General features: G+C 42.0%; 1 protein-coding gene across 2 annotated transcripts in view; it reads right to left on the reverse strand.

Annotated features, from left to right (window-relative positions):
• Nucleotides 1–22362, reverse strand: part of PPP2R3A (protein phosphatase 2 regulatory subunit B''alpha) — a 58091-nt gene that overhangs the window by 7824 nt on the left and 27905 nt on the right. For both annotated transcript variants that reach the window (XM_035900029.1, XM_035900028.1), the window contains exons 3-10: nt 17870–18130; nt 15493–15596; nt 13081–13183; nt 11163–11237; nt 5672–5758; nt 3160–3316; nt 1011–1059; nt 327–416 (exon numbers count right to left, since the gene is read on the reverse strand). In XM_035900029.1, coding sequence (XP_035755922.1) covers nt 327–416; nt 1011–1059; nt 3160–3316; nt 5672–5758; nt 11163–11237; nt 13081–13183; nt 15493–15596; nt 17870–18130 — 926 coding nt within the window. The remainder of the gene's footprint in view (nt 1–326; nt 417–1010; nt 1060–3159; nt 3317–5671; nt 5759–11162; nt 11238–13080; nt 13184–15492; nt 15597–17869; nt 18131–22362) is intronic.

The raw sequence follows: 22362 nt of genomic DNA on the forward strand, positions 1-22362 counted from the left end.
CTTGCTACACACACGAAGGGAACTTGCCTATCTGCTGCAAACATCTCATGTGTTTACCCCCAGAGCCAGTGTTCCATGGCACAGGGTAACCAAAGGCATTGATGACTACCAAGACATTTAACGTTACAAGAAAACTCTGCTTCTACACAATTTCTCCTCAAGAAAGGCAGATGATTTGACCAACCATTGACAGTAAGTTGCTTTCTTCCTAATAATTACTGGAACCCAAGCTGCCATCTCTTCTAGGAAGTGGTAGGTCACAGAATTTTCTATAATCTTATCTGCTCATCTCAATACTTTTACTAGGACACAGAAAGTAGTCAGACCTTGTAGCACTCCTTTTGTCTTCCTCCGAAATCAGGAGCCACACAAAATCAGCATAACTCATGCGGCCTTCCTTTTGAACTTCATTGCCTCTGGAAGATACATGAGAAAAAAAAAAAAACCCAAACAAAAAAACCACCAGGCTCCTAAATACTCTGGATGTTATCAAATGTATTTTTCAAAAGATCCAAACCATTGGTGAGAGAAAATGGGGCATCGTCACCCATTCAGCCTGTATTCCCTGCACTCCCCAGCACCAGTCTTTGTGCCCTTCCCTGCAAGGCACAGCATTTGCTGCCTTTCTGTCACTGCAGAGCTGAGGCTCATCTACCACATCCCCTCCCACAACAAGTGCTGGGCTGTTTTACTTTTTGGAGACTTTAAAGCAGTGCTCTCCAGCTAACTCTGTGCTGCTGTGGGGCACAAACACCTAGTGCTTGCATGTTCCCTCTGGCTATGCCCAGCTTGTTCTCCAATGAGGTCTACAGGTGGTCATCCCATGGGGTTTTTTAATTTGTTTTGTTAAGATACCCAGAAGTCTCGCTCCATTTTCAGGCAGCTCCTACCAGAGCACTGTGTTGGAAACTGTTCTGATCAGTGGGGATTTTGGAGAGTATCCTGCATTTCTAATCAGCCTGAAAGAAATTCCCTTCACTTCTATCCCCAACCAGTATGCTATTCCTCACCTCACCACAGCGCCGCTGAATATTCGCTCAATAATCCTGTTTGATAAAGCTGGAAACAAAGAAGACATGAAGAAAATGAAGCTACAGGTCACAGGAATAACTACAGTCAGTTGTTTATGCTGAATCCACACAAAGCCATTTCCCATTGCTAAAAGAATGTTCTATCTACATTGCCTGGTCTAACTACTTTACTGGTCTCCGTTCAGCACCATTTTGTAAAAAGCAAAGATGATTCTCCTAGCATGTCTGCCTTTGTATCTTTCCAAACACCATATTTCCTCACAAATACAGCAACTGTGTGTTATCTGGATTCCTAGACATGGGCAGTGTTACTCCTACTTGGCTGCAGTAGGATTTGTCACATAAGCAAATCCTGCTGATAGAAGGAGACTATGTCAGTGTGTACTGCAAAACAAGTTTAGTTATCAAGCAAAAACCACACATCAAAACCCTACAAAACACTTCTTAGAAGAACACAAGCTGTGGCAATCCTGCTGCAGGGAAGGACAATGAAAAACAATCATCGTTTTAGGTGAGCGGGAGGGCTTTGCCAGTCAGGAAATGTGTGAGATAGATTGTTATGGCAGAGACACACCAGCCAAGCAGCAAGTACCAGTTTTGAGCAGAATTTGCACACTGACCTCACCCTCCCAGACGACTGACACACTTCCTTTAGACCCCCACCATAGCTTCTTCTACACGTTCTCCATCACTTCTGTAGTCCTGGCACACTTCTGACACACCAGCCAGGCAGACCCAACCTGCACAACCCCCCACATCCCCCTGGCACAGTGCTGACAGGCTGCGGTACCACTGCACTGACAGCTTCTCCCCATCACCCTGCCCACAGCACCCCTTCTATCTTTAGCTCCCTAGCACCCAGTAGTCTCAAGCCTCCCGTACAACAAATACTCCATCCCCACAATCCAGCCTCCCAGCAGGGACCAAGTCTACCGTATCACCTATCTCAAGTCAGGCACTCCTCCACTCTCACCCCATCCAGCCCCATGATCAATGCTCCTAACCCCTGTGACTGCCACACTCACCCAGAACCCCCACGGCCTTCCCATAAATGCCACCACTCAGAACACGTGGGCCACTGCACCATTCTGACACACACACATACCTCCAGCATTGTCACTCTCACATCCCCTTCCTTCTTTCTTACTTCAGCCCACTAGGATCTTGGCTCCTACAGAATGTTGTCCCCATCCCCAGAGCTCCAGCAACACCTGACAACTTGTCACACCTCCAGATCCCTGTAGCTCTACGTGCTACACCACCTTACCACATTCATCTTTCCTGATATCTCCAGTTGCACATTGTGTCTAAACAGCCCATTTCCCAAAATTTGATTCTCTATCCCAGACCTACTTTCCCCAAAAGTGCAGCAAGGAAGAATCCAAGAAGGCTTTGTCTTCAGAATTAAGCATGCTGGTCAATAGATCAAGGTCCAAGACATTATCTCATGAGTCCTAACAAGTAAGCACATGGGCATATCATGCTCTCAGAACATGGATAATCAGAAACAGCTGGCCTGAGTGCCTCCATCTATCACAACACATACAGAACAAGTGCCTTTGGTTTTTTAGCCCTTTGTGGACTTGTATTCCATTAACTTATCCATGGCCTTGAACCTCTGAAAACTCATAGCATCTGCTCAACTTGAGGAAAGAAGTTCCACAGTGTCCTCAAGATATATTCTCCAGAGCACGTCTGCAAACTGAAATGCACCAAGCTTCACTGGACTCTAGAATTTCTGTCACGTATAACAAGATTGTGCTTCAGCAATCTTAAGTCCACACGGACTTGTCCTTCTTGTCCCTACTTCCAAGTTCCCGTAAAACCCTTAGTAAATAATAAGCAAGTTTCAAGACATTATTTTAGCTTGTCCTTCTGACAGTGACCCACACGTGAACAGAAGCTCTTTCTCTACCTACTCATGCAGAAAACAGTGTGTACTGCATTTCTGTGTCTAAGCCCCTACAACTGTCTCTGTGAATCAGTATTTGTGTAAGAGATGGATGGCTCCATTTAATTTTTTTTTGAGGCATCAAATTAACCAAATTAAACCTAGGCTTTACTCTTTAGTGGGAGCATTCTATTTTCAGCAATCCCCTTTGTCCCACACAGCTTGCAGGCAGCGTACCTTGATCACTGTACCTAGCCAGATCCTTCTGGCTGATGTAAAGATCATGGTCAGTGTCCAGCTCCCAGAATTTACAGTATATAACATAGAAGTGCTCGTAGGAGAAATAATCTGTGATCTGATTTATGTCATCCTCTTCTTCCAAGAGAGCAAGAGTCTGAAAGAGTACAAATAAAGTGGGAAGTTAAACCTAGACAAAGGCAGTTCAGCAGCTGAAGTTCTCCAACCTGTGAAAGCTGGGTGAACACAGCTCTGAGAGCTAATCCAAAATGCAGCCTTTCTCCGCCGTAGGAGATTTTGTTGCTGCATTCCTTAACAGGCACTTATAGAGCATCTGGCTTGGCTATCCTGGTTAGCATATAGGTGCACAATATTTCTGCTACTCCCGTGAACAATTTATGCTCATTTTCACCTATAGTGTAGAGTGAGGCAGAGAAACAAGAATGCAACTGCTGTCTCATCTGGGATCCATTATTTGTGAAACATTTCTGACGTGCACCAGAGGCTCCTATAGCCATTTACAACAGCAATTCCACAGTTCTCCACAGGAACTGAGATACATCTTTACACATCACACATTCTTGCCTGGCTCCCAAAGGGCAAAATCAAGTCTTGCTCCAGACTCATGTCTGGACTGGGGAAGGAGGGACAGATCCCAAGCAGATCACACTAATCACACTGATTTTCCTGGGCTGTCACTGACAGGAATTAGTCTGGTTTATCCAGGAGGCTTGGACAGATTTCCAACCATGACACCTGTTTACACGTCCCGTTAGAAAACATCTAGTGACAATGTCCTTATTTCATTCCCACTTCACATCTACCTCTGTCCTTCCCTCCACTCCACCTTCCCACCGACAGGAAGGCATTGTATGTTTACCAGTGCCACCTTCCTGTTTGCCCTTCTCCTAGTGCTGAGGCCATGGGACACCAGATAGCCTTTTCAGTCTAATAACTTACGGCTGCAGGAATGTGAAAAGGCTAACAGACTCAAGCGAGCTATAGGTCTGTCCTCCCCTGTCCTCACAGCCTCTTAGAAGGGAGGAGGTGAAACACAACCTAAGGGCTATCCCAGAGAGTTCTGTCTCTAAGCAGGCAGGCTTAGTGGCCCTTCCATCCACAAACATATGCTATATGTAGGCACTGGTAATTCAATGTCAACTTTCAGTCACCATATCCAAGGAACCCAACTGAGGCCCCACAAAACTCTCAAATCCTGCTGTCCCACCAGGTTCAGTAAAGCGTCAGGCAGGGACAACAGGATAGCACTGCCAGACATCCACTATTCTGACTTGCTGACACTCAAGTCTAAAAATCTCTGATCGCTCACTCACTGGACTCTTCAGATTCTTTATGGGTCTCTCCATTTCTTTGCAGATGATAAACACTTGGGGAGGTTTTTCAATAACTGATTTTTTTCTTTTATAGCTCATGCCAAAATATGCTATTTACACATGCAGCAAAGAGCTGCTCAAGCGAAATTACGGTTCTAAAGCTGAACTTCCCTGCTGCAGGAGATAAAAGGCAGAGTAGATATGCAAGAAGAAAAAGGGGAAGAGTGTATAAAGGGAGAAAATGAGTGAATAAAGATGCAGGATAAGTTTGGAGGATTTGTTTATAACAGGGGTTAGGGAGCAACTAGGATGAGATAATCCAAGGGAGCACTGATTTTTTCATCAGCTGATTTGATCAGTGGGGCAAAAGATGTCTGGAAGGACACGGAATGCGAATTCATGCTTGAGGCTTTTGAGGAAGACAGCACGCTACATCTGGAAGGGAGAACACAATGCAGTAAGGAAGTCTCACTGCTTTAGCTGAGCCCTTAACATTTCAGCCAAAAGACTTTGCCTGTTTTTAGGTTGGGCTGAAGTTGAGCAGCCTCAGTTTTAATCTGATGCTCTTTTGGGCAAAATATACAGAGAATGGAGATCCAAATCCTGAAACCTCTGCCCAGAGTAAGGATACATCGTAGGGATTGTAACAAGAACTAAGCTTCATTCATTAACCTTTCTGAAGAAGGAGTGAAAGTCAGCTCCTGAGATGCACGGTCTTGCAATTGCACAGCACAACATGCCTGACCAACTGTCAGCAGGCTGATTGCCAGTTGGGAGCCAGGAAATTGGCTGTCCTACCCACCACGTATTGTAGGCGATCCAACAGCTATTCTTGGCTGCTCAGTGAGCCACTTCACATAGGTACGCTGCTGCGTCTTGCTTCCCTTCCTTTTTGGCTAGATCAGGAGCCAAGAGCCAATCTGCCTGATGCAGCTTCAGAGTGTGTGCACAGTTGCCCCTTGACCATCTGTCAGCGCACTCTTGGGGTACTCCAGTCCCTGGTCTTCTCTCATCTCAACTCAGACACAACTCCTCCAGCAGCCCTAGCCCTCTTCTAGCACTGAGCATTTGGCCTACCTCACTACAAGCCAGGCACAGCTCCCTCACTATATAGTACACGGCTATAAGAACAACAATATGATGCATTCTGTATTTTGTTCAGGCAGAAACCAACGTACTTGCAAGAAGTTGCTTTTCCTCAGCTCTGTTAGAGTGATCTTCCCAGACCAGGATCGATTGACTGTGTAGAATATTCTCTGTATAACCTGCAACACATGAACAGCGCTCTTGAAATCAACTCCTGAAACATACCAGTTTGGGAATTTAAATGCAGTAACTTTGTTTTGTTTATTCACTCATCCTAAGGGGACTTCCTTTTGAAAACTGTTTTGTGATCTTTTTTGTAGATATTACTATCCTTAATCCACTACACAGTCTGAAAGTAGTGTTTGCTTCTGAAACAGTATTATCCATTTCCACTCTGCAAATATTTTCACTGCTCTTAATTCACATCTTTGAGCATGCAGATACATTATTTATGTCAGGGCATATGTTCAAAGCGCTGATGAATCACTCTGAAATGAAGTTTTTCAGGTTTTAAGCACTGTAGCTTGCATGGATCTCAATGAGCTAGTGTTCTACACGGTGGGGGGGGGGGGAACCAAACCAGGACTTTTGAAGAGGAAACAGTACATGTAAATGAAAGCCACAATTGATGTCTGACCTATTGTGTCTGTAACAATGCCTCATCCTCTTGGTGGCTCCACTAAAAGTAAGCAATAGAGATTATCTGTCTGCATTTATCTTAGGTAGGTGTTAACCTCATTTGTCTCCTTTACTGATCTGCCTCTGGTCAAAGTGAGCAAAAACCATGGGAGGAATGCACAGACCTCTGAGAACCCAAGAGAACTGGTTCACAGTGTGAGACTGAGTGCACTCCCAAGCACCTAAAACCAGCAAGCTGAACCCTTCCTAGTCCATTCCTTGTTAGCTTGTCAAATATCATCACAAAGCGGGGAAAACACGAATGTGTGATCAAGCACATGCAAGAATAGATTTAATAGGGGAAACAACAACTAAACATCTTCTACAAAAGACATTAGAAATGTAATTAATTTGACTATCAGCACTGAAATTATGGAATAGAATTCTTGTCAACCAAACCCAATACAAACAAACCATTGATGTCTCTGACATTATGCTGACATATTATCCTAGAATTTTGGTAAGCCCTAATAGTGCATGATATTCCAAGACAAAAATCAACTTTACACAACAACATGGACATTATAGGGATTAATCCAGTTAAATTAAATGGGATGGGTTTGTTTCTTAGCTAGAACTAGCTTCAAGTGGGCAATCACCATTTAAAGGACATGCTTTGACTTAGTCATACAAGTGCTGGTTCTTAGTCCAGAACAGATCTGGAACCAAGTATGGGATTGTTGCCAACAATCTGCTTTGGAATACACAGATTAGTGAGACAGTGAATGCTGATGAGCACAAATAATTTTGAGAGCAACAAGAATGATTTGAGCATGATGTATCCTGTAGAGAGAACTAATATATTCAACTGAGCTGAACATGACACCTCTTGGTAGCCATCCTGGTCCTTAAAAGCCTACATGGGGAGACGTGGGACAGCAGGAAGGCTTTTTGTGTCTCATGAAATGCATAACTAGAAGCTGAAATCAGCCCAGTTCAGACAGATAAGAATGCACTACTTTTACACTGCCATTGATTAACCACTGGGACAACCCCCAAAGAAACACCACAGGCTCTTTATCACTCCTGACTTCAAAGATGGATGCCATTCTGAAGTTGGGTGTCAATTCAATTAGAGATAAACCAAAAAAATCTATCCCAACTATAGCAATCACTGAACAATGTTATATGGCCTGTGTAATGCAAGAGGTCAGACTAGGTAATCACAATGATCTTTTCTGGTCTTAAGCACAATGAAAAAGCTGCGTGTTTGTTTCTCCTTTAATGCCTTTGGCAGCCGCTGCCATTCTGGACTATTTTTGTACTTACTTTGGCCTTTGCTTCCAGATTGCAGAACAGCTCAGAGACTGAAGTGGGTCTTACCATATACATAACCCATTATCACACCTAACAACTTTGTAGCAATTCTTAGAGATACAGGATTTTCATACCATTCCAAGGACTCAAAAGTAACAATCCCAAGAATCAGAAAAAGGACCCTAGCCAGCAATCTTTTATTACCCTGCAGGCAGAGGGGGAAAAAAAAAAAAAAAAAAGACAACAAAATATCCCCATTTGTGACATGTAAGAAACTGTTCCTCTATCAGACCATATTGATAAAAATGTTCCACCTGTTCTCTCCTCACCCAGCTGTAAAAATAAGGCATTCAGAGGTAAAATGGGATCTCTTTCACCATATCCAGTGACTCAGTGCAGGCTTTATTATTTAAATAATGGCCCAGTTTCAAAGGATAGTACATAGTGTATGTATCAGTATAAAATGTCAATACTCCTCTCTCTCTCTCTCTCTCACCCCCAATGTCAATACTTCTCTCTTTCTTTTCCAGGTTGTGAAAACCAAGCTGTCAAATAAAGCATTTGGGAAACAACCTAGAACATAATTACACAGCCTGAGATGATTTGCAGCATTCAAGCCACACTTGCCAGTTCTGCCTCACTTGAAAGCTGTAACTGGCTTCATTTTTTCCCAGCATGGAAGATAATTTATTCTGAATTCAGTACATAAGCCTTTGGAAGGGGGAGCCCCTTCCTATTTTTCCCCATTATCCTCATGTAATCTACCTCCAGGAACCAAACCACTGATGGGTCAGTTCTAGACTTTTCCCCAGTCTTCCCGTAGAAGAACAAAAGCAATACCATTTCTGGAAAAAACCACAAAGCTTTATTAAACCCTGTAGGCCATCCTCCCCTTACACATTTGCATTGGTAATACTGCATAAGCTGAAGCATTTTTCAACAAGCAGTATGTTTTGCCAAGTTGTTTTTAGTTGACTCAGCTTTTCAACAACAGCATGCAGCACTAACTCTCAGCCTTGTTCGAACATTCTGGGAGAAGTCACATTTTAAAGCTTTTACAATAAACGCCACATGATACTCTGCATCGTCTTCACCAGCTTCAGAAGTCGGTCGCTGGTGAAAGAAACACAAGTAGTTTAGTATACTGGCAATACAACAGCTCACAGATACTGATACAGATTAAATTACAGCCTATTGTATCCAAGAGTCACCTCTAAAAGGTGTAGAGGTAGGCAAAAAAAAACAACCCTGAAATGTGCATACACATCTTACCCATACTAGACTGTTAGCTTAATCTTCAGGTCATTTCAACCAAGCGACGCTGTATCCAGCAATGAACACAAAAGCCAGTGTCCCCTTAGGGCCCTCGTCTGTAACACAAAAATAAAATTTAATTCTTGCACTTGCAGCAAATACAGCATTCTGTCACTGTAAGTAGGTATAAGGCACTCTACCTTGAAGGGATCAAAAGGTTCCAAGTAGTCTCAAAATCCAAGGACAAAGTTGTTTCCTTCATTACCTCCTGGTGGAAACACTGAATTTTGTAACATTAAAGAGAGAGAAGTGACAAACTGCCTGCAAAAGGAGATGTGAGAAATAGGAACTCCTGGTATCAAGAGAAGAGAGCCACTGCTGCAGTGGGCCAAGTACTGCCACTCCAGATGGGAACAACCACGGGAACCTGACCCAACAGTCTGTTTCCCAAGGTCTCAACCATGCTCCAACTCAAGTGATCTGGCCAAGGCCAAACAGGCTGAGCTCAGAAGGAATCTGACAGCATAGACACCCAGAACAGCATTGTCCTGCCAGCATGAGGAGTCTGTGAAGGACATCACAGCTTTGTAAAATTCACCACTACACACCGTTCGCCTCAACCACAAGCGCCACTGTTTCCTGGTTGCCTGGGAGGAAGCCTAGTAAGCCACCTCTGTCACAATATTGTCAGTAAGGGTGCCTAAAGGCTCAGACTGAAGTAGGAAAGCACAGTGGAGGCACAAGCAGAATCAAGCACTGAGGAGCTTAGTGTACTCATGAAGGGTCTGATTCTGTGACTGCTTTATGGTGGTCACAGAGGACCTCACCCAGGCACAAGGGAAGTGTGGAAAAGGATAGAGGAAGGAAAAGGTGTTGCCCTTTTTAGTAGGAGCCTGCACATCAGTTATCTTTGAAGTGGAACCTCAGCTTCACACAGCTGGTTTCTCAGACCATAATGTGCATGGCACCCTAATGAGGTCCAGAAAGAGCAAGCAATTGCTGTTTCGGGATATCAACAGTGATCCTTTAGGGGATTACTTTACAGAAACATCTGGAAGACCAGAGAAGAGGAACCTGGAAAGGCAGATGCACAGAACTGCCTTTGTCACCACCCAACAGCGAGCACCAGGACAACCATGCATTATATCTTGACCTGCTTTCCAGCAAAGAACAACTGGTTGATACTGCAGTCAGAAACCAATTCTAGTGTGACCTTAAATCATTCAGCTCCCACCCCTCCACATACTTTAAACACCAATATAAGAGTACATGTGCCGCAGGCACCTTCCGCACTCACCCACTCATGTGCTTCCATAATTCCCTGGCCATTGTTATACCTATTCTGGCCAGCTTAATGTGTCTTGACTTGCTCCATGAGGACTAAACATGTTGATAATACACCAATGTTCACTGCCTTGTTCAAGTGCATCTAAACACATAAAATTGATTCTTGTTATACATTTTCATAAAACATTAGTGTGACAGTTCAGGGTTTGCTCAGAGCAACAGTGTCTTTCTGTCATCTGTTCCTTACAGGAAAGGAACAAGCCTGTGTCTGCCAGTAATCTCCCAGCAGCCAGTATGTGGTACAGCTGGCCCCCCTGCAGACGCTGGCAAGCAAACAGGAGAAACTTTCAGCCCTTGAGCCCTGCTGGATTACAGCTCCCGTCAGGTCTGTCATTATTTGCATTTGTTACTGCTGCAGAGGTAAAACATCCTAACATTTACACCTTTTTATCCAGATTCATACCCAACATGAGACAAGCTAAAGGCTTAAAAAATAAGTACAAGCTTATTCAAGTAAAGCACCAGCCTAACTGCTCACTGCAAAGTTGGAACAAAGCTACAGAACAAAACCCAACAACAAGTAGTAGTCCCAAAAGCTCAGAGACTCAGAACGACTAGATAAGCTTTCTGGCAAGAGCAAGAGGCAGGAGAGTTGGACAGTAGACCCCTGTGTGCAATGGATGCTTTGTACTATGGATCACAGATTCTCCATGCCTAAGTGACAGAAATATTCAAACATACCAGCCTTCCATGTCTCAGCAGCCCAGCAGAATTAGAGTTAACTACTTAGCAGCTCTCAAAGACCAAAGAAGGACCTCTCATTTTCCTTCATCAGGATTAAAGGCCAAAAAAGTTGGGTTTATACATTTGCTTAAGACCAGAAAGAATCATTATTAACCTTTTGAATAACCTCTTGTACACACAGGCAGGTTCATTTTTCCTTTGGAAGTAGTTCTTAAAATAACTCATTGCCAAGAGTATTAAAACTACTATTTTTTTTTTTTTTTTTTTTGAAATAACTGAAGGATTTGCTGATGGAAACAGTGACAAATCACAAAGGGAGGGTTGGTACAGCAGTATCACAGGAGATCAAAGGAGCCAACCTACCGTCGTAATATACCGGGAATGGAACTCCGGAGCATCCTTCAGGAACGTCAGGCCAGGATGAGTTTCCACCACATCCTGCAAGATAAGACCAAATAAAATGAAACAGATTTTCTTCTCCTTTTAATGTTTACAAGTTACTGGATTTATAAACCAATACTTTTGCTTACTTTTGAAACTGTATTTGCACCATTAACAATAAAACCAAAATGACATCTTTTTATATATAAAGTGAACCTTCTAGAAGTATAAGTAGAATACATTTTCTGGGCAATACGCACCTGTTGGGCCATTTTGATTTACTTAAGGACAGAAAAACAAAGGAAGAGAGTTAGTGAGTAGATGAAAACTCATTTTCATTGAATGAGACAAAAAATTAGTTAGTTGACCATGCAACTATCTCCTCTCCAAGATTTTTTTTCTTCCATTCACTGAAGATATTAACATTTATTAGAGCTAGGTGTCAGAAATAAACATTCCTTGAAAGGTTGAGAAAGTTGCCTTCTATGTCCTCCACAACAATGAAAGCTCTTGTGAGCCTCAGAATGCATACAGATATGATCAGTGCTTTTCCAAAATTTACTTGAACTACCTGTGGAGATGCCTCTTTCTGAAGATCAGCTTTTTATAAGCCAAACACTGGCTTATGATGCCAAATCTGGCAAGAAATGCATGACCAAAAACGTGGAGAAACTGCTCAGATCCTGTATGAATCAGTGTCTGTGTAATTTTTACATCTGACTCCTCTACGCTTTAAAAAAAGTGTTCAAAGTTTTGCTTTGTCTACACCATCACATGACAAAGGGATAGAGCAGACACAGTGCGCCCTTAGGGGTATGATAAGCCCAAATTTTGGCCAATCTAACTTGACATCTAATATGATGGTGTAATATTGCTAGTCTCTGGTTGACTGACAAACAAGATTGTACATGCCTTTGATTGCACCAGTAGCTAAAAAGCACAGCTGCAATCAATCAGGAAAGGCAATGGGCCCAGTGGAGAAGAGATGAAAAGGAACACGAGCAAATTTACTCATCACAGTCCCAGCTTTGTCTGAGACACAGAAGCATCCAGTGCAGACACAAAATCTTTCCCCAAAGCAGCATCTCCGCAGAGGTTTTGCATAGAGGGCAACACAGTGTGAGAAATCTGGGGATATGTGGAAAAGCTCAGAAAAAATATCAACATATGATCAGAGGAGCAGATGGACCTGATTTGTAGAGAAACTATAAAGAAACCCCAAACTTGTCCAGAGCCTGCCTAAATGGCTGCACATAAAGAATGATAATTTGCTTTGTTTAAAGTATTACATGTGAATAAAAGGAAAAGAAAAAAATGAAATCAGGATGCACAGATTTAGCCTGAATGCTAGGACAAAAATACATCAGCAGTGAGACTTGCACACTAGCAGGCTTAGAGGCATATGCAGAACAACTGGAACTGCAATTTGTTTTGCAAAGATTTCCACTTGATATTGATCTGGTAGTCTTGCTAGACAAATTCAATTATAATTGTCTTGACAAGCAACTTTTACAACTTTTCTAATAAGCTTTTATGTTGTGCTTGAGTATCAACAGCACCCATGCATTTTTCCCAATAACCACCTACAGAGATCTGGCAAATTTCAGCCTGGTTACCAGGCATTGATAAATATGAATCCTATCAAGAGACAAGAGGCTAAGTAAAGCTTTGACAGTCCTCAAAGACTTTAGCAAGATATGTAGCTGGTTAGCACCTATTCCAAATAATCCACTTAAAATGCTTATTTCTATTTCACTCCAAAATAAACCCCACCCAGGTGCTGTTCAAACCAAAGGTCTGCACATCCTTGGTAAACATTTAAAGATAGGAAAACAAAGAAGTTACAAAATAAACATAGTGTGCTCTCCCCACCCATTTACTGCTGAGCTGTTGCAGGTACCTGAAGCAGCGGGATGAAGTCCTCCTGTTCTAGGTAGTCACAGCTAGGCTTCGCTAAAAGGTATGTGAATTTGGATGCATCATCATGGCAGTTACACAGGATTCTATGAGAGAGATGAAGAGTTACTCAAACCACTTTGTACTTCACAGGACAATCATGAACTACAGAGAGATTATGAAGTGCCTTACCACATGTTACGAGATACATCTATACCGTGAATTGCGCAAAATTTCTCAGACTACTAGCACCCATTTTCTTCAATATCTTTCAGCAGCGCCATGGTACAGCCACCCAGTGGAACTCTTTTCATGTCAACATTGCTGTGGTAAACAAGTTTTCTTACTGAAGACTGTTCTTACTTTGATTCCACAGCATCTTAGCAAGTAGCCTGACTTTTCAAAATGCTGCATGCTCACTGATCTCATTTGAAGTCAAGAGGAACAACCTAATGGGATGCCATAACAGACTTGGTCTCCAATTTAATCCTTTACTGTATTTCAATATTAGAGGATATTGCCAAACTACAGTGACTAATTTTCAACCAGAAAAATCACTCCCCAGAAGGGTAAAAAGAGCATCCCTTGTTAATTGTGGCATAGCTGGCTGCTGTGCACTGAAGTCATGGCGAACAGCCTAATGAAAGAATTAGGACTGAGTGTTTAGAGAAGCACGTAAACTTGTTCCTTAGGTTGACAGTTTGCATCTATGGCACGGATTCTCGTCTCTGCTTTCTTCTAATACAAAAGAACTACGCTGGTCAAAGGTATCACAATTACTTAAATTCACTCTGAACAGAAACACCCATGAAAATGGAAACTCCATGACATTTACCCAAATCACTACTGAATACCTGTAACAGAAGAGAATGCCAAGTTGTTCATATAGTACAAGGGAAACAGTAAATTACTCAGAAAATTATGAATGTGAAAATACAAATGCACTATTATTTACTATGAGTGATTATTCAACCCCCTCCTCTCCTGAAATTGTATGAATTTATATTGAAACATAGTACTGAAATGCCTGTAGTTTTCCTGCAGAGATGACACCGTAACTGCCTTGCTGCTAATTCTGGTCTCACCACTCTTTACCAAAAGCAGATTTTACAAAAGTTTTGGGGTGTTTTTGTGTTGTGGTTCCCCCCCCAATAAGTCTTCAGGGGGGAAGGGAGAAAGAAAAAAAAAAAAAAAAACACCACAGGTATTATGGCTGTGTTCAGATAGCTGTAGTTAGTCTAACTTTACCAGGAACACTACACATAATTCTGTCTATCATATTTCCAGAAAAACTTTTGCAACTGTCAGAGGGGAAGGGGGGGAAATCTTTGTAAAAGAGTGATTGAAGGGAGAAAAGCATACAAAACTTGGCTTGGAAATGCGTGGTTTAAAGAACACAGAAGAGGGGCATGACCACAGTCTGCAAATATCTGGAGGATGTGAAAGTCAGAGGAGTGAAAATATGTAGTATCATACATGAGGGATTAATTAGGAGTAATTGGAGGAACCTAACGAAGGAAAAAAAATGTTGTCCACGTCAAGAACAACTTACTGATCACAGTCACCCCTGACATTTTTGCAATTTTGCCAGGGTAACTAGAAGCTGTTTTGATGATATTATCACAGAAATACTTTGGGAACTCGGGTTAAAGGCTACTTTAAGAATCTGAAGAGCAACCCTTAAGCCAAAAATTAGAACTCTCTCTGGATGCGAGATGGAGACGCTGTTCAGGTGTTTCACAAAGTAGACCAAAGCCTGAATCACCCTGGAGGGAAAAAGATTAGGCAAGAGAGCAAGTCTGTTGCACCTCACGCTTCTGACTCCAAGCACAATACATCCAGAGCCCTCAATTTCAAAAAGCAGCCTTGACAGTGATATGTGGAAGTGACTGTCAAACCCACAGATTTATTATACAGTGTGCTTGAGGAAGGTAATAACTATTAAAGGTCCCAGAGTATCCACTTGTATGATGCTTCTTCATTTTACATTCCTTTTTCCTGTCTTATAACATTATCACACACCTGCTTTCCCCACTCCCAAATGGCACACATTTAGTGTACTAGTGTAGCAGCAATAAGACCTCAGAGAAATATATCCATATCCACTGACATCTATTAGCTATCTCATGAAAGGCTGACATTTCTAGGGAGCATGTTAATATATTTTATATGCCAACCAGACCAAAACATCTCATCATCTATAAAATTACTTCAAAGTTTGTTGATACAGCATGGAAACAAGTGCTCAGGGAGTTTTGGGGAAGAACACTTAAGATAACTGAGATTAAGCTGTTTATTTTCTTCTAAATAAGGGACAATGATTTGAGAAGTCTGGTGGAAGAAAAAAAAAAAAAAAGCTTTTATGGCAGGCTGTTCTCTTTTTCCAGAAAGAGAATTTTGCATTTGCTATACTCACTTTCTCCACATGGATACAAATGAGTGTACAGATACACATCGCATCCTTTCTCCTCCCGATGCATTGAACATCGGTGCTTTCCAGTAGAGTGGGCAGCCACATATCTGTAATGAAACACCAGAACAAAGAGGAATACAAAAGCCGCCACAAGAAAAGCCTGCTTGTTTACACATCAAATTAATCACAGAGACTTTTACATAAGGAAAATAAAGTGGTAATGGCACACACGTTGATAAAAAAAGCTATTTACTGTATGCCAATATTCAGAATCTACAAATAACTTTCTTCTTTGCCATATGCCTTTTTAAATAGCTGAGAAATACGCCCCATCAATCTAGGAAAAGGATCAGATATTATCAAGCTCTTAAGCTGTCTTTAAGCTGTTTAGCAAGATTCCCTGAGAAGTGAAGTGGAGAGAGACAGGCACCTCCTTCCAGAAGGCTGCTAAACCAGCTACTTCACTGACCTACCTTCAATAAGTATGACCCATTCTCTGCACGGGCTGACTTCTTCTCATTGATAGTAAGGGAACTTCAATTCTAATTACAGACAATTAATGATTAAATGTCTGCAGGTGAAGTGATTCCCATCCCATAGTTCTCAGTGCAGTGCCTTCCACCAAGAACAGCCCATTTTCCCAACTCTGCTAGATCAAGGTAGGAATAAAAAAAAAAAATGAAAGCACAAGTGGAAAGAGCCTGATTACAGCAAAAGGACTCCCTGAACATAACTTCTTAACTAGTCTCTGCAGAGGCTGCTAGCTTTCAGAATGGTAATCAATGAAAGTTCAAGCGTTTCGTACTCTCTAATGCCTCAGAAAAGCAGGCTTGAAAATGGCTTCAAACATTCAGCTTCTGACACCAAGAAACCTCCTCTTTACCACAAAGATCTTTCCAGCCACCTTCATGACTCCAGCCAAGATATCAGAACATTTGTAAAACACGGGCCTTGGAGGGAGTGTAGCTAATTCAGGCCAGGCACAGGTAAGAAGGATATCACACCAAATGGAAGGAGGAATATTTTGAAGTCATTGAGGCATCACTTCTGCTTTCCCTGCAAAGCCTCTTTCACCTCTTCTATTAGGCAAGACTATCCTGCAAGTCCATTCTCAACTTTTTGCCTGGGCTTGCGCTTTTATTTGGGAACCCCAGTCAGCATAAGAACTGCTTTCAGATTTAGCCACCCGTGTGTCAGGCAACTGTAATTCTACAGGTGTTTAGCTACTCTGAGGAAAGAATGACATTTCCTTTATGCTGTTTTCTTTGTGTAGCTGGTTCTCCCGCATTTATTTCAGAGCCTCAAAACTGGTACTGTTATCAATTATCCCACAGAACAGAAACAAGCCTTACAACAGCTAAGTGGTATAGAGCACATCCACGTAGAGACAGATGCAGAGACCAGACAGAAAGGCCGAGGTCTGTTCTAAACCACCCTCCTGCTTTTCCCAGTTTGAACAGGCCACACAGTTGCCTGTCTTGTCATGAAATCAGTTTCAACCCCTTTTTTGGTCAAGCAAAGAAGCTCTTCTGTTTATGTTTTCAGAGTCAGTTTACAAATACTGACACTCAATTCCTCTGAAAACAAATAAAACACCAACCTAGTCTCTCCTTTAAAAAAAAAAAATCTTCCTTCTTGGAAAACAAGGGCTCCTCTTGGACAGAACATCATTGCTCAATCTGCAGTGCCAAAGATGCAATCAGGGCAAACCGAACATATGAGATGCGTCTGACAACTGCTAGTTTCAGATCTGCATTACTAAAAACCATGGTTGAAGGAGAGGAAAATAGAACCACCCATCTGCATCGTGCTCCCACACAAGTGCTGTGTTTTGTTCCCTGAAGCCAGGAACTCATTAGCAGACTGTAACTCCAAGTCTGCTGACACCTGCATTATGGATATTGAATACATGCATCTCCGTGGCTGAGGACTGACTAAGCATTTCCCTCTTCTCTGTCCAAGGAGGCGCAGGTTGGAAACTGCATTCTCAAGCAACACTGCAACAGTATACACAGGTCATGTCCAGATTAGTGGGACAGCTAACCACAAGGAAGGTAGCTGGCACTACCTGAAGCCAGAGAGGCAGACTAAGTTTCTGCTATCTTCTGAGCAGAACTATGGAGGAACAGAAAAGGAAAAATGCAGTTTATATCTGGTAAGAAATCCAAAAGGACCATTTTGCAAATCAAAGCAAGAAAGAGCACATGCATCAGATGTGGCAAACAGAGATCACTTTTGTTTACTATTTTCTTAATCTAAACAAAAACATTCAGAGCAAAAGGATATTGGTTCTTTTTTCACTAAAAATGCGAGTAGCTGTGAGATACTTTTTAGATTCAGTCTTTCTCTCCAAAAAATGATAAACCTAAAGAACGGTTACCTTAGCAATCTTCCCCATTTCACAGATATTGGCTTTCTCATCTTCAAACTCCATAAAGGCTTCTTCAATCCTGGTGATGATTTCTTCATGATTAGTGCAGACATTCGGAAGTCCTTTAGGGAAGTAGAAACGTGGAATGTTTATCGACAAAGGGCTACTGCTGGTGGCTTTATTCACAGGCAGAAGAGTGCAAGTGCTAACTGCGGAGTTCAAAGGGACTGGGGATGAAGTTCCAGGTTTTTTCTCTTGTTTACTTTGAACCTGAAAATATAATGAACAACAAACACTTTTTAACAGCATGGCATAATGAGCAGGAAAAACCGGTTTGTGCTCCCAGTGAGTAGGAAAAAAATTTAAGACCACCAACAATTAAATTATAGCACAGGGATAAAAATGCATGTCTTAAGTAGGCAACTGACAAAGTTCTGGAATAACAGACATTGCCAATTTAAGATATGTCACATCCTTCTTTTATGTAGTTTCTGTGCATTTCATATATGTAGCTGTGGATTAGAATATATACTATTGAACCACAAGAGAACACACTCTGCAATTCAGCAATACCACAGAATGAGGACAATACTATTTCTTCTCATGTTGGTCACTGTGTTGTCATTCTGCCCCATAAACAGCAAAGCATCAAAATCTGGTCTTTACTATTTCTTCTTAGAAGCAGAACACCCACCCACACAAATGTCTTGCCTCATCTATGAGCAAACTTACATTCCTAACATTGACATTTTCCATCCCTCAGGAACATAATTAGTTTTGCTAAAGTATCACTTCACAGATAAATTAAGAAAAGATTTGCAAGACTGTCTTCTAAATTTCAGGAAGCCTTTTATTCTATGCCCAACCTGAGCCGCCCAAGACCTAATTTTGTTTGAGGTACTCCATACTGGCAAAACAATTTTTACATTTGTAATTATGAACAGCCAGCAGTTTGTCATTGGGTACCCACATGATACAGCACACAGGGTTAGTGCAAAATGCAGAAAGTCTCCTTACAACTCCAGTCAAAAGACTCCTTTTGCAGGCAAAGCACCCAAAGGTTTCACTGAATCAGCACCTACATAATTTGCTGAAAAATTAGGGGGAAACTGGGAATTGAAACCAGGCCATCCACATGCCTGTTTGAAGGTGGTCTTTTCTCTCACGCCTGCCACCTCTTTTTTCATTAGCTCTACCATCCAACCACTCCTCTCCTGCCTGTAACAAACATATGGCTGATAGAAGGACTGGTCCACCCTAACAGGTCTCTGCAATCTCCTACTTCTAGCTATATATCAATACTTTTCATCAAAGGCAGCATTTGTATTTAAGTACATAATGAGATCCTAAAATAGGTATTTTTTCAGGCATGGGAGGGAGTATTTTTTTAAGCTTTGAAAAAGTAGTTACAGTATAAGCAGCACGATTCAGTTGCTGGAACGCTGAGGGATAACAAATTCCCTACTCCCCCATGAATACACGTTTTCTTGGGAAAAGGCAATAGGCTTGCCTATTGGACAATGGTTCGAATGCAAGAGTTATTATTAATATAACAACATATGTGATAAGAGGCTAATAAGGCAACAGTCAAGTAAATACAGCTGCAACTTTCAGTTTGTTTATTCCAATTACTTCAAAACAAAATGGTTTTAGGATAAAGTAGCCAAGTCTGAGTTCACTAAATACTGAAGAACGTATGTGATGAACTGACTAAACTCTTTGCCTGATTATTTTCCAGAAACTTTGAGCTTTTGTTCTTAACACATACTGAATACCCCAACTTGCCACTGGTTTGCTCTCAGGAAAGTGAAGCTTCCTTAAGCCCTCAGGTTTTTTTGCATTTTACAATACTGTATAACTCATTCTTCAAAGACCTGTAAAACGAGAGATGGAAGGATTTTCCTCATCATCACTGCTCTTTCTTTAAATGGGGAGGACCTCTTCCTTCTTACAAGTGCTGTCCCATTTCAGAAGCAGGAACTCATGTGCTTGCACATACTTGCCAGCCCAAGCATACCTTTGTACTGTAACTGCTCTGTACAGAACACATTAACCTGGAGCTTGGGTTCATTTAAGTCCTCTTCTCCTGCATCTTGTGACACAGGAACAGCTGAAGATCACTTTCAGCCTTTGGGTTTTCTGATTGCATCAATTCTAGTATTCAGAGTCAGTATGATCCTCAATACAGCTCTCGACCTTTGGAGAACAAGCCTGATTAGTACCATCTGTTTTTCTTCCCTTCCTTGACTTTTTCTGCTCTCCCACACACTGCCCATCTTTGTGTCTGATCCCGAATGATGTGTGGGCCAGGAAAGAGGGTCAAAGGGTCTGAGGCCCAAAATGCTACTGGAGCAGAAGGGGGTTGTGGGACAGACTAAGCATCGGCCCCAGTTACTCTGTCCCATAGTACAACTATGCAGGTAGGGGACCTGAAACGGTGGCAGGATTAAGCTGGGGGGGAGAAGTTGGCCACTCACTTTAGGAGCCACAGTGACAACCCTTCTTTCCTGGCTTCCTTTTTCTCTTTACTCATTAGAGTAACAAAAGCAAAACCCAGACAGGCTGAATGTGTCTGGGGAGAACATGGCCCCATGTTTGAGGTAGATGAAGATCCACCCCTCCCATGGCTGCCTGCTTCAGTAAGGGAGGCTAAACAAGAGGGGTGAACAAAGCTTCTGAGACAGGCCATCTCAAGCAGCCTCCAACTGACTGGGAAATAGCATGTTAGTGAATTGGACCTTTGTGCCTATGTCAAGCTAGTAATTTGGCTTGGAGGACTCCTCATGCACATCTCCACTTCTGCTTCTACAATCTGCCTCCCACCCTGCCCTGCCTAGCTAGCAATTTTTCCAACCACGACCCAACTCCAATCAGTAGCTTTCCCTTTCTGCATTCCAGCAGAGGGGAAATCCCTGCCGGTCTCTCACAGCACCATGTTCATACAAACAATGCAAAGCTGGAACAGACAATGAGGAGCCAACTCCAGTCACTTGACTTCTGTACTAGGACTTAACATGAGTTTGTCTTGAAGACCACTTCTCAGAAACAGGTCTATCACTCATTAATTCCTTCAGTGCACACGTGCACTCCTAGCTGCCAGGACTGAAAGGAACTAGAAGAAAGGACTCAAATTTAACAAAAAGGTCCACAAACCAAAAGGAAGCAAACCAACATATTGCTCTCTCAAAGGACAATGACTCTACAGTTTAACAATATATCCCCCTCCCTTACAGTACAAGAGAATAATAAAATAGGATTTTTTTTTCTTGGAAGGAAAAGAGGCCAAAGTAGAGCACCACAACAGCACTGTGCCGTTTTCCTCCTCTTCTGCATACCACACACATCCCAGTAAGGCACAAGACTCCAGCTGATCATCCTGCAATACAACTCAGCCACTTTCAGAAGGTGGAGGCCGGAGCAAAAGCAGAGCAAACTCATTGTCCTCCAAGTACTGCCAAAGTCAGCAACGCTTGGTACCAGCTCACATAAGCCACAAGTCAGGACCCCAGAATCTACATTAATTTCCTGATCCACAGCCCCAACACAAGCCAGAAGGTTAGACATCTATAGGAGAAACACAAGGAATGCTGCTAAGCTTCAAAGTAGGGAGCCAGTTCAGACACAGGTTTGCAGCTGACCTTCCCAGTAAGACTGAATCACTAACTCTTGCTCAGTCCAAGGCAAACAAGGTGGAAGCATTGCTCAAGGATGGCTTCTTTTCAGAAGATTCTACTTCAGGAATTGAAATCATTTTTTTTAACTTTGTTGTCTTCTTTCTCATATAAGAAATGAGCTACCTACAGTGACACAAAGAGAAAACAACAAGCAGCAGCAACAAGCTCTTGAGGATCCTGTTCCTTAGAGCAATCTTGCAAGTTAATACTCTGGGATGGGTATAACCAGATGTCAACCACTATTGAGACAGCAGGGAGTTAATTACAACTATTTGTGAAAAAATAAAGGTGATATGAGGGGAAATTCTGAGGGAATTCCTTGAAAAAACCAGTTCCTTATTGCAAAAAGTTAACTTTAAATGCTGTTTGCTTAGTGGAACACATTTCTCCAACAGGGACATGTGTTTTCAGAAAGGAAAACTAAGAAAAGAAACTACAAATGCTATAATAAATCTTTTAGCTTTGTTACCAATAGCTAATAGACTTCTTTTTTTTGCTAAAGAGGCAAAGAGGAAGGTGAGATTAAAGCCCATTTTTAAATACTGCTCTATAGCGTAGTGTAACTTACCTTAACTAAAATCTGTCTATCTACAATATCACCTTTTGCCAGTCATACAATTTATTTATAGACAGACTAAAATAGTGACATCTGCATTATAAATAAACCAGACAGAACTACAGCCTCACTGTAGCTACAGAAACAAAGCACAGAAACTAAACCTCTGCCATCCAGGCCTGCCTCTCGGGGACTTGCCAGTCCCAGCAGAAAACTCCATGGAAGGAAGCAGCATCACATCAAATGCTCAAATACTTTCTACTCCTTCCTCC

The sequence above is a fragment of the Egretta garzetta genome, unplaced genomic scaffold (assembly GCF_000687185.1).
Source record: "Egretta garzetta isolate BGI_Z169 unplaced genomic scaffold, ASM68718v1 scaffold448, whole genome shotgun sequence".
Lineage (NCBI taxonomy): Eukaryota > Metazoa > Chordata > Aves > Pelecaniformes > Ardeidae > Egretta > Egretta garzetta.